General features: G+C 44.1%; 1 protein-coding gene across 1 annotated transcript in view; it reads right to left on the bottom strand.

Moving 5' to 3' along the window:
• thumpd3 (THUMP domain containing 3) overlaps positions 1-12,454 on the bottom strand; it is a 45,627-nt gene that overhangs the window by 24,327 nt on the left and 8,846 nt on the right. The window contains exons 3-4 of the mRNA XM_060919517.1: positions 7,626-7,703; positions 7,060-7,476 (exon numbers count right to left, since the gene is read on the bottom strand). Coding sequence (XP_060775500.1) covers positions 7,060-7,476; positions 7,626-7,703 — 495 coding nt within the window. The remainder of the gene's footprint in view (positions 1-7,059; positions 7,477-7,625; positions 7,704-12,454) is intronic.

The following is a 12,454-nucleotide window of genomic DNA, read 5'->3' as shown; positions in this document are numbered from 1 at the left end:
TCCAGCAGGACAATGACCCTAAATATACTGCTAAAGCTACACTGGAGTGGTTAAAAGGGAAACATTTAAATGTCTTGGAATGGCCTAATCAAAGCCCAGACCTCAATCCAATTGAGAATCTGTGGCATAACTTGAAGATTGCTGTACACCAACGCAAGCCATCTAACTTGAAGGAGTTGGAGCAGTTTTGCCTTGAGGAATGGACAAAAATCCCAGTGGCTTGATGTGCTAAGCTAATAGAGACATACACCAAGAGACTTGCAGCTGTAATTGCAGCAAAAGGTGGCTCTACAAAGTATTGACTTTGGGGGGCAAATACCTATGCACACTCCAGATTTCTGTTTTTTTTCATCTTAATTATTGTTTGTGTCACAATAAAACAAAAATTTTCACCTTTAAAGTGGTAGGTTCATTTGTAAGGAATCAAATGGTGGTGTGTAAATCAAATGGTGCTAACCTCCCAAAAATCCATTTTAATTAGTGTGCTTGCCAAAGGCAAGCACACTATTGTTCTTCTTAAGTTTACTTATTCTGCCTTATTCCGACACGTTTTTTGGATCCACTACTCCTCCTAGGGCGTTCGAGATAGAGACACCATTCCAACTCTGAGACGTCTGGCCCGAAGTGGTGTAGTATGCTTGTATACAGCTTTTGGATCAATACGCCCATTCTCTTGTTCTTGTCATTTTTCTTTTGTTTTTTTTTTCCCATAGAGAATGAAGAGGGCTTATGAATCGAATTGTCCTACTCGGACACGCTCCATCGCAGATGCACCAAACCTCATGTGATACTTCAGGCCAACTCCCCCGACACATACGTGCAATCGGTTCTGACCCGCACTCATATTTTTCCTTTCTTTTTGCTCATCCCTTTTTCCTCCATAGGCTTGCATTGATTTTTGGCCCCATTGAAAATGAATGGTGTTTCAGGAGAAAACCTTTCACTCTCCATCAATTTTTTTAACCAAGTGACCAAACTTCAAGAAACTTCACTTGATGCCTCAGGCCAAGTCCCCGCACAAATCCATCCCCTCATCTGAGACCTGCACTCATCTTTTCCTTGGTTTTCACGCATCTCTTTTTACCTCCATAGGCTTCCATTGATTTTGGCCCCATTCAAATGAATGGAGTTTTGCTCACTAACACTTCACCACACATCCACCAAACTTCATACGGCACCTCAGGCCAAATCACCCATCACACACGATATCGGTTCTGACCGCACTCGTCTTTGTCTTGCCTTTCATCCGTCCATTTTTTCTCCATTTTGCTGCTAATCAATGGAAGCTTGACTGAATCATTCCTCCCTTCTAGGTGATGATGCATTTGGCAAGGATCTGCTCATTTGAGACTTTGACAGCAAATCAACTTCAACTCAATGGCCACTTTATTAGGAATACTTACACGGACACACGATAGCAATTAGCATATAAGCATTCACGTGTTACCATGCTAGCTGTTATCATGTTAGCCATTACGATATCATGCCTGCTGTTAGCTCGCGAGTTGTTAGCATGTTCACCATTAGCATGTTATCATGAGAGCTGTTAACATGTTAGGATTAGCATGGTAGCATGCAGAGTTCGCATGTTTGCTGTTAGCGAGTTCGCCTGAGCATGTTAGCATGCTAACTGTTAGCATGTTAGCTGTTAGCATGTCACCCTCAGCATGTTAGCATGCTAAAAGTTAACATACTAGCCATTAGCATGTTAGCTGTTAGCATGATAGCTGTCAGCATATTAACCTTAAAGTGTGAGAATTTTAACAAATAGCATGTTAATCATTAGCATGTTAGAATGCTAGCTGTTAGCATGTTATCTATTAGCATGTTAGCATTAACATGTTAACATGCTAGCTTTTAGCATGTTAGTATGCTGTTAGCATGTCAGTATGCTAACTGTTAGCATGCTAGTTGTTAGCATTAGCATGTTGGCATGCTAGCTTTTAGCATGCTAACATGATAGCTGTTCTGCTACAGCTCAGCAAGCACGCTTTGCATTTTCTCTGCGGAAATGCAGTCTAGTTCCAGCTTGTAATGCGACAAAACAGGACAAACACCAAGGGGGATGAATACTTGTGCAAGACACTGGAAGTACAGTGCTCAGCGTAAATGAGTCCACCCCCTTTGAAAAGTAATATTTTAAACAATATCTCAATGAACACAAACAATTTCCAAAATGTTGACAAGACAAAGTTTAATATAACAGCTGTATAACTTATAACGGGAAAAAGTAAGGTTAATAATATAACTTTACACATTTTTTCAGTTTTACTCAAATTAGGGTGGTGCAAAAATGAGTACACCCCACAACAAAAACTACTACATCTAGTACTTTGTATGGCCTCCATGATTTTTAATGACAGCACCAAGTCTTCTAGGCATGGAATGAACAAATTGGCGACATTTTGCAACATCAATCTTTTTCCATTCTTCAACAATGACCTCTTTTAGTGACTGAATGCTGGATGGAGAGTGATGCTCAACTTGTCTCTTCAGAATTCCCCAAAGAAAATAATTTCTTTTCACCACAAAGGTGAAGGCTACAAGAAGATCAGCAAAGCTTTATTTATCAGTCAGAATACTGTAGCAAAAGTGGTACAAAAATTTAAGAAAGATGGAACTGCAACCATCTCACAGAGACATCCAGGTCGTCCACGGAAGTTAACACCTTGACAGGAGCGTCTTCTGATGAGAAGGGTTGAAGAAAATCGGCATGCAAGTTCACTGCAGTTATCTAAAGAAGTAGAAAGCCAAACTGGGGTGACTATTTCCTGTGACACAATACGGCATACACTGCAGAGGAATGAAAGTGTAATGAAAGGAATGAAAGAATGAAGGAATGAAAGAATAAAGGAATGAAAGAACAGGGTGAAAGTGATTCAGTGGCCAAGTATGTCACCTGATCTGAACCCAATCGAACACCTATGGGGAATTCTGAAGAGATAAGTTGAGCATTGCTCTCCATCCAGCATCCAGTCACTAAAAGAGGTCATTGTTGAAGAAGGGAAAAAGACTGATGTTGCAAAATGTCGCCAACTTGTTCATTCCATGCCTAGAAGACTTGGTGCTGTCATTAAAAATCATGGAGGCCATACAAAGTACTAGATGTAGTAGTTTTTGTTGTAGGGTGTACTCATTTTTGCACCACCCTAATTTGAGTAAAACTGAAAAAATGTGTAATCTAAGTTATATTATTACCTCCACCAAGGAGGTTATGTCTTCAGTAGCATTGGTTTGTTTGCTTGTTGGTTTGTCTGTTAGCAACATTACGGAAAAAGTTATGAACGGATTGCTCTGAAATTTTTTCCAGAGGTGTGACTGGGCACAAGTAACAATCCATTAAATTTTGACGGTGATCCAGATCACCGTCTGGATCCTGGAATTTTTTAAAAGGATTCTTGGTGGAGGTCTGCGCTCTCCGAGTGCTTTTCTAGTTAACCTTACTTTTTCCCGTTATAAGTTATACAGATCTCGTTTCGTCTAGTCTTCATCCGCTTTATCTGGGACCGGGTCGCAGAGGCAGCAGTCTAAGCATGGAAGCCCAAACTTCCGTTTCCCCAGACACCTCGGCCAGCTCCTCGGGAAGAACACCGAGGCGTCCCCAGGCCAGCCAAGAGACATAGTCCCTCCAGCGTGTCCTGGGTCTTCCCCAGGGCCTCCTCCCGGGGGGACATGCCTGGAACGCCTCCCCAGGGAGGCGTCCAGGAGGCATCCGAAAAAGATGCCCGAGCCACCTCAGCTGATTCCTCTCGATGTGGAGGAGCAGTGGCTCTACTCCGAGCTCCTCCCGAGTGACTGTGCTTCTCACCCTATCTCTAAGGGAGCGCCCAGCCACCCTGCGAAGAAAACTCATTTCGGCCGCTTGTATCCGCGATCTTGTTCTTTCGGTCATTACCCAAAGCTCATGACCATAGGTGAGAGTCGGAACGTAGATCGACCGGTAAATTGAGAGCTTCGCCTTTTGGCTCAGCTCCTTCTTCACCACGACGGACCGGTAAAGTGACCGCATCACTGCGGAGGCTGCACCAATCCGCCTGTCGATCTCACACTCCATCCTTCCCTCACTCGTGAACAAGATCCCGAGATACTTAAACTCCTCCACTTGAGGCAGGACTTCTCCACCAACCTGAAGAGGGCAAGCCACCCTTTTCCGGTTGAGAACCATGGCCTCGGACTTGGAGGTGCTGATTCTCATCCCAGCCGCTTCACACTCGACTGCAAACCGCCCCAGTGCATGCTGGAGGTCCTGGTTTGAAGAAGCCAACAGGACAACATTATCCGCAAAAAGCAGAGATGAAATCCTGTGGTTCCTAAACAGGATTCCTTCCGGCCCCTGGCTGTGCCTAGAAATTCTGTCCATAAAAATTATGAACAGAACCGGTGACAAAGGGCAGCCCTGCCGGAGTCCAATATGCACCAGGAACAGGTCTGACTTACTGCCGGCAATGCGGACCAGACTCTTGCTCCATTCGTACAGGGACCGGACAGCCCTTAGCAAAGGGCCCCGAACCCCATACTCCCGAAGCACCCCCCACAGAATACCACGGGGGACACGGTCGAATGCCTTCTCCAGATCCACAAAGCACATGTGGACTGGTTGGGCAAACTCCCATGAACCCTCGAGCACCCTATGAAGGGTATAGAGCTGGTCCAGTGTTCCGTGACCAGGACGAAAACCGCATTGTTCCTCCTGGATCCGAGGTTCGACTATCGGTCGAATTCTCCTCTCCAGTACCCTGGAGTAAACTTTCCCTGGGAGGCTGAGAAGTGTGATTCCCCTATAATTGGAGCACACTCTCCGGTCCCCTTTCTTAAAAAGAGGGACCACCACCCCAGTCTGCCATTCCATAGGCACTGTCCCCGACCGCCACGCGATGTTGCAGAGGCGTGTCAACCAAGACAGCCCCACAACATCCAGAGACTTGAGATACTCAGGGTGGATCTCATCCACCCCCGGTGCCTTGCCACCAAGGAGCTTGCAAACCACCTCAGTGACTTCGGCTTGGGTAATGAACGAGTCCACCTCTGAGTCATCAGCCTCAGTCTCCTCAATGGAAGAGATGACGGTGGGATTGAGGAGATCCTCAAAGTATTCCTTCCACCGCCCGACACTGTCCCCAGTCGAGGTCAACAGCTCCCCCCCCCGCACTGTAAACAGTGTTGGCAGAGTACTGCTTCCCCCTCCTGAGGCGCCGGACGGTTTGCCAGAATTTCTTCGAGGCTGACCGATAGTCCTTCTCCGTGGCCTCCCCGAAATCCTCCCAGTTCCGAGTTTTTGCCTCCGCAACTGCCCGAGCTGCAGCACGCCTGGCCTGCCAATACCCATCAGCTGCCTCAGGAGTCCTGGAGGTCAACATGGCCCGATAGGACTCCTTCTTCAGCTTGACGGCATCCCTTACTTCCGGTGTCCACCACCAGGTTCGGGGATTGCTGCCACGACAGACACTGGAGACCTTGCGGCCACAGCTCCGAACAGCCATGTCCACAATGGAGGTAGAGAACATGGTCCACTCAGACTCAATGTCCCCCATCTCCCCCGGAAGCTGGGAAAAGCTCTCCCGGAGGTGGGAGTTAAAGACCTCCCCAAAAGAGTGCTCGGCCAGACGTTCCCAGCAGACCCTCACCATACGTTTGGGCCTGCCAGGTCTGTCCAGCTTCCTCCTCTGCCAGCGGATCCAACTCACCACCAGGTGGTGATCAGTTGACAGCTCAGCCCCTCTCTTCACCCAAGTGTCCAAGACATAGGGCCGGAGATCAGATGAAACGACAACAAAGTCTATCATCGACCTCCGACCTAAGGTGTCCTGGTGCCACGTGCACTTATGGACACCCCTATGCTTGAACATGGTGTTTGTTATGGACAAACCGTGACTAGCACAGAAGTCCAATAACAAAACACCACTCGGGTTCAGATCGGGGAGGCCGTTCCTCCCAACCACGCCCCTCCAGGTGTCACTGTCGTCGCCCATGTGAGCATTGAAGTCCCCCAGTAGAACAATGGAGTCCCCGGTCTGAGCACCCCTCAGTACCTCTCCCAGGGACTCCAAGAAGGCTGGATACTCTACACTGCTATTCGGCCCATAGGCATAAACAACAGCAAGAGCCCTCTCCCCAATCCGAAGGTGCAGAGAGGCGACCCTCTCGTTCACTGGGGTAAACTCCAACACATGGCGGCTGAGCTGGGGAGCCATAAGCAAGCCCACACCAGCCCGCCGCCGCTCACCATGGGCGACTCCAGAGAAGTGGAGAGTCCAGCCCCTCTCGAGGAGCTGGGTTCCAGAGCCCAAGCTGTGCGTGGAGGTGAGCCCGACTATCTCTAGCTGGTACCTCTCAACCTCCCGCACAAGCTCAGGCTCTTCCCCCCCAGCGAAGTGACATTCCATGTCCCAACAGCTAGCCGCTGTGTCCGGGGATCAGGTCGTCGAGGCCCCTGCCTTCGACTGCCACCCAATCCACACTGCACCAGCCCTCTACTGCTACCTCTGTGGGTGGTGAACCCACAGGAGGTCGGGCCCACGTCACCTCTTCGAGCTGAGCCCGGCCGGGCTCCATGGGCAAAGGCCCGGCCACCAAGCGCTCGCATGCGAGCCCCAACCCCGGGCTTGGCTCCAGGGTGGGGCCCCGGCTGCGCCATACCGGGCGACGTCTCGGTCCTTGGTTGTTGCTCCATTAGGGGTTTTGGTGAACTGCTCTTGGTCTGGCCTGTCACCTAGGACCTGTCTGCCTTGGGAAATCCTGACAGGGGCATAATGCCCCCGACAACATAGCTCCTAGGATCATTCAAGCACACAAACCCCTCCACCACAATAAGGTGGCAGTTCTAGGAGGGGAGTTATACAGATGTTATATTAAATTTTGTCTTGTCAATATTTTGGAAATTGTTTGTGTTCATTGAGATATTTTTTAAAATGTTACTTTTCAAAAGGGGTATACTCATTTATGCTGAGCACTGTATTTATGGAAAATATGGATTTACAAGCATTCCTTACAAGTGAATGCAACTGTTAATCAGCTAAACAAGACCACTACAGAGTGTAACAGATGGACTTTTAGGCTTACTTCCACATCAAACCTGGTCATGTCTGCTTTCCACTGAAAGAACTCTTGCACAGCACCACCAAAGTCCCGTGCTGCGTCATTTGAAGTGAAGCTGTGCTTGTCTCCGGCTCGATTACAAGTCACACGGAATTTTAGAGGCTTAGCTTCTGTTGCCTGAATGTCAGAGTCCTGCTCTCCTTCAGGACAGGGCTCCTGCATGGGACAGGCATTTCCAGGCCTCTCGTTTTGTTGTGTCGCATCAGACTCTGCTTGGTCTTTCTCAGGTTCAGGGGCATCGCTAGACTTCATTTTGGGGTTCGCAGCTCCTCTCCTACGGCTCCTTTTCTTCTTCAGCGAGTTATTTATGTTCCACACCTCCAAAGCACTGCTCCAGGGCAACAGAGGAGCAAGCTGCTGCAGGTCTAATAAAGCTTCTTCCTATTGGGAAAAGTATTTATCAATGAAGGGCATCACATCCTAAGTCAAGATACAATAATTACTTGTAAATGTTATATTTTCAAGACATAAACTGCTTAATACATATAAGCACATTTAATATCCAGTAATCACAATCATGAAATGCTTACCTTTGCTTCTTTGAACTGATACTTGTCATAATGCTTGACTACGACAAACAGATTGTCCACAGACTTTAAATGGTGCACCTAAAAAATGAAACAGAGCTCATTCCTTTCTAATAAAATTGATTAGGGGGGAAAAACAGTTTTGCATGAGTTTATTTATTTGTTTGTTTGTAGCTTGAATAAGAGTACAGAAAACTATGACTATTATGGAAGGTCATGCAGTTAAACATTATAATGAATCATGTAACTTCAATAGCCTTTCAGGGTTCACCAGAAAATCAGAAATAGGCAGCTAAAAGAAGTCGTAGGTGGGTCTGGAATTTGCAGCAGCGAAGCCGCTGCAAATTATTTTTTTTTTGGCACGCTAATGCGCTTCCAAAAAATTGTGAAATTTACATGCTTTCTGGTGCATTTGCAGCTAATGGATTCTTAACCATTTCCCTGTAAAATACTTGCAAAAACATTTACGAAAATTCCCTCCAGATGTGTGTGTGTGCCTGGCTTTCTCAGTTACTCTCTGACTGAGAAATGCGAATTGGCAAGGCAAGGCAAGGCAAGTTTATTTATATAGCACATTTCATACACAGTGGCAGTTCAATGTGCTTTACAGAAGTAAAAGCAGAACAGTAAACAATAGAAAATAAAATTACATAAAATAATTGGGAAAGAAAAATAATAATTAAAAAATAGTAGAAATAAAATAATAAAATGAAATAAAGTTCAAAAAAGGAATCAGCCTCGAGATTAATTATTATTATGGGTTTAACTCATAAAGCGCGCTCTTCCCGTGGCTCTTCCACGAGGATCACCAAATAAAATCGTCCCGCAGACAAAATCTACGAGGATCACCAAATAAAATCGTCCCGCAGACAAAATCTACGAGGATCACCAAAAATCGTCCCGCAGACAAAATCTACGAGGATCACATAAAGCGCGCTCTTCCCATGGCTCTTCCACGAGGATCACCAAAAATCGTCCCGCAGACAAAATCTACGAGGATCACCAAATAAAATCGTCCCGCAGACAAAATCTATGAGGATCACCAAAAATCGTCCGGCAGACAAAATCTACGAGGATCACAGTAACAAAGAATTAAAGTAAAAGTAAAATCATTAAAATCCAAGATTAAAAAGAAATTAAAATAAAGAAAGTAAAATCATTAAAATCAAAATTAAAAGAAATTATGTTAAAGGAAATTAATTACTTACAGTGGTGCTTGAAAGTTTGTGAACCCTTTAGAATTTTCTATATTTTTGCATAAATATGACCTAAAACATCATCAGATTTTCACACAAGTCCTAAAAGTAGATAAAGAGAACACAGTTAAACAAATGAGACAAAAATATTATACTTGGTCATTTATTTATTGAGGTAAATGATCCAATATTACATATCTGTGCATGGCAAAAGTATGTGAACCTCTAGGATTAGCAGTTAATTTGAAGGTGAAATTAGAGTCAGGTGTTTTCAATCAATGGGATGACAACCAGATGTGAGTGGGCACCCTGTTTGATTTAAAGAACAGGGATCTATCAAAGTCTGATCTTCACAACACATGTTTGTGGAAGTGTATCATGGCATGAAAAAAAGGAGATTTCTGAGGACCTCAGAAAAAGCATTGTTGATGCTAATCAGGCTGGAAAAGGTTACAAAACCATATCTAAAGAGTTTGGACTCCACCAATCCACAGTCAGACAGGTTGTGTACAAATGGAGGAAATTCAAGACCATTGTTACCTCCCCAGGAGTGGTCGACCAACAGAGATCACTCCAGGAGCAAGGCGTGTAATAGTCGGCAAGGTCACAAAGGACCCCAGGGTTACTTTTCAGCAACTGAAGGCCTCTCTCACATTGGCTAATGTTAATGTTTATGAGTCCACCATCAGGAAAACACTGAACAACAATGGTGTGCATGGCAGGGTTGCAAGGAGAAAGCCACTGCTCTCCAAAATGAACATTGCTGCTCATCTGCAGTTTGCTAAAGATCACGTGGACAAGCCAGAAGGCTACTGGAAAAATGTTCTGTGGACGGATAAGACCAAAATAGAAATTTTTGGTTTAAATGAGAAGCGTTATGTTTGGAGAAAGGAAAGCACTCCATTCCAGCATAAGAACCTTATCCCATCTGTGAAACATGGTGGTGGTAGTATCATGGTTTGGGCCTGTTTTGCTGCATCTGGGCCAGGACAGCTTGCCATCATTGATGGAACAATGAATTCTGAATTATACCAGCGAATTCCAAAGGAAAATGGCAGGACATCTGTCCATGAACTGAATCTCAAGAGAAGGTGGGTCATGCAGCAAGACAACGACCCTAAGCACACAAGTCGTTCTACCAAAGAATGGTTAAAGGAGAATAAAGTTAATGTTTTGGAATGGCCAAGTCAAAGTCCTGACCTTAATCCAATCGAAATGCTGTGGAAGGACCTAAAGCGAGCAGTTCATGTGAGGAAACCCACCAACATCCCAGAGCTGAAGCTGTTCTGTACGGAGGAATGGGCTAAAATTCCTCCAAGCCAGTGTGCAGGACTGATCAACAGCTACCGGAAACGTTTAGTTGCAGTTATTGCTGCACAAGGGGGTCACACCAGATACTGAAAGCAAAGGTTCACATACTTTTGCCACTCACAGATATGTAATATTGGACTATTTTCCTCAATAAATAAATGACCAAGTATAATATTTTTGTCTCATTTGTTTAACTGGGTTCTCTTTATCTACTTTTAGGACTTGGGTGAAAATCTGATGATGTTTTAGGTCATATTTATGCAGAAATATAGACAATTCTAAAGGGTTCACAAACTTTCAAGCACCACTGTAGGTAAAAATTAATCAAGTGAAAGCATCTGAAAACAGCTTTGTCTTGAGCCTGGATTTAAAACTAACAACAGTAGGAGCATTTTTGATATCATCTGGAAGTTGGTTCCAAAGCTTAGCAGCATAGCAACTAAAGGCTGCTTCACCACACTTCGTTTTGACAGCTGGTATTACTAGCAAGTTTTTCTCTTGTGATCTTAGAGACCTAGTTGGTGCATATAATTGAAACATATCCAGTAGGTAGCTGGGTCCCATCCCATTTAATGTTTTAAATAGAAGAAGTAGTGCTTTAAAGTCAATTCTATAGCTCACTGGGAGCCAGTGCAGAGACCTTAGGATTGGAGTGATATGGACTACCCTTTTTGTTCTTGTAAGAACCCTTGCTGCTGCATTTTGGATTAGTTGAAGCTGTTTGATGGTCTTTTTTGGAAAACCTGTGAAAAGGCTATTGCAGTAATCAACCCTACTGGAGATGAAAGCATGAATAAGTTTTTCTAGATCATGTTTTGACATGAGACCCCTGAGTTTAGAAATGTTTTTTAGGTGATAGAATGCAGACTTTGGCTCTGTAACATAACTACATGGTGAGCTTATTTGGTGCGTGTATAATGGACTTGATGTCGTTCTGGTGTGGTTTTATGTATAGTTTTAATTTCAGCATAAATATTTGCACACAATTAGTTATTTGCATTTGCACTTTGAGTATGAAGCCTTCGCTAAAGGACCAGACATCTCTATGGGAACTCGGGCACTCCGGCTAGCTTCTGGACATGAAAATAACAATTCTTAGATATGAAAATATTAATTATGATTTATATGTACAAAGCTGCAGAAAACATGGACTTTATATTTATTTGGCCCACGGAAGGTTTTAGTTTCTTCTTCGGTGGCATTTTGTGAAAGCCGAGTGAAATTGTCTGCAACAACAACCAAGTGTGTCTTTACTGCTAAGTAGTCTGCTACAGTGTGGTCACATGATCTGGCTCAGCCAATCGGAGTGCGAGAATCGATCAACAGATATGGCGTCGCTTCCAGTCATGTTAGACCTGAATCGAAGACAATTTCGTGGTGAAATAATTGGATTTGCAGGAAATTATGGGCAGCAGAAGACAATATAAATCGCTTGAATATTGAAAGGCAAGTTTTTAATTTTTTCTGGGATTGAGTAGCCGGCACAGACCATCTGTGTAGGCGGAGAAAACCACCCGTTGCCAGTACTTGTGGACATCTCTGCCTTAAGAAACACACATCCTGGAAAATATTTGTAAATATTTTCACAAAACAGCACTTTAAATTGTTTAACATGGTTTGATAAACGGTGGACTTAATCCTTGACGCCAGTTAACAGACACACAAAAGAGTTGCCTCGTAAATGTCTTCACACAAAACAAACACATTTCTGTCATATCAGATAGCAGATGATTTCAAGTCAAATATGGTCAAATATGGTCGGACACAAACCATTTGGTTATGGCAACAATTTGGGGGCGAGACGATATTAAAGATTCCACAGCACATATAAAGTGTCTGATCCTTCTCTGCTTTTGTACTGGAGCTAAAAGGCTCATGTAGCTAACAAGTACTGGACATCTATCCTGCCCCTTTTTTATGTAAATACACTGGAGATCAAAATTAGAGAACAACTTATAAAAACTTGAATAATTTGAAATAATACCATCTTCACTGCTCAACAGTTAAATGACATTTTATTGTGTCCATATCATGGTTCAACAACATTTTTTTCACAAAATGACTAAAGGCATTTCACAAAAAAAAATATTTTTCAGAAAACGCACTGATCAAAATTAGAGAACACACTGATCAAAATTAGAGAACAACAATCTGGAACAAAAATCTGAAGGTTACAACAGTCAGCAATTAGTAAGAAGTGTACAGGCCTCTGCTGTGAATGACTTCAGCACATCTGCGGCCACAGGATAGCACTAGTCTCTCACACTGCTCTGGTGTGATTTTGGTCCATTCTTCTTCCAGCCTCCTCCACAGTTCGGTGATTGT

This window comes from Neoarius graeffei, chromosome 4 (genome assembly GCF_027579695.1).
Source record: "Neoarius graeffei isolate fNeoGra1 chromosome 4, fNeoGra1.pri, whole genome shotgun sequence".
NCBI lineage: Eukaryota > Metazoa > Chordata > Actinopteri > Siluriformes > Ariidae > Neoarius > Neoarius graeffei.
This window is presented reverse-complemented; position numbering and strand designations above follow the sequence as displayed.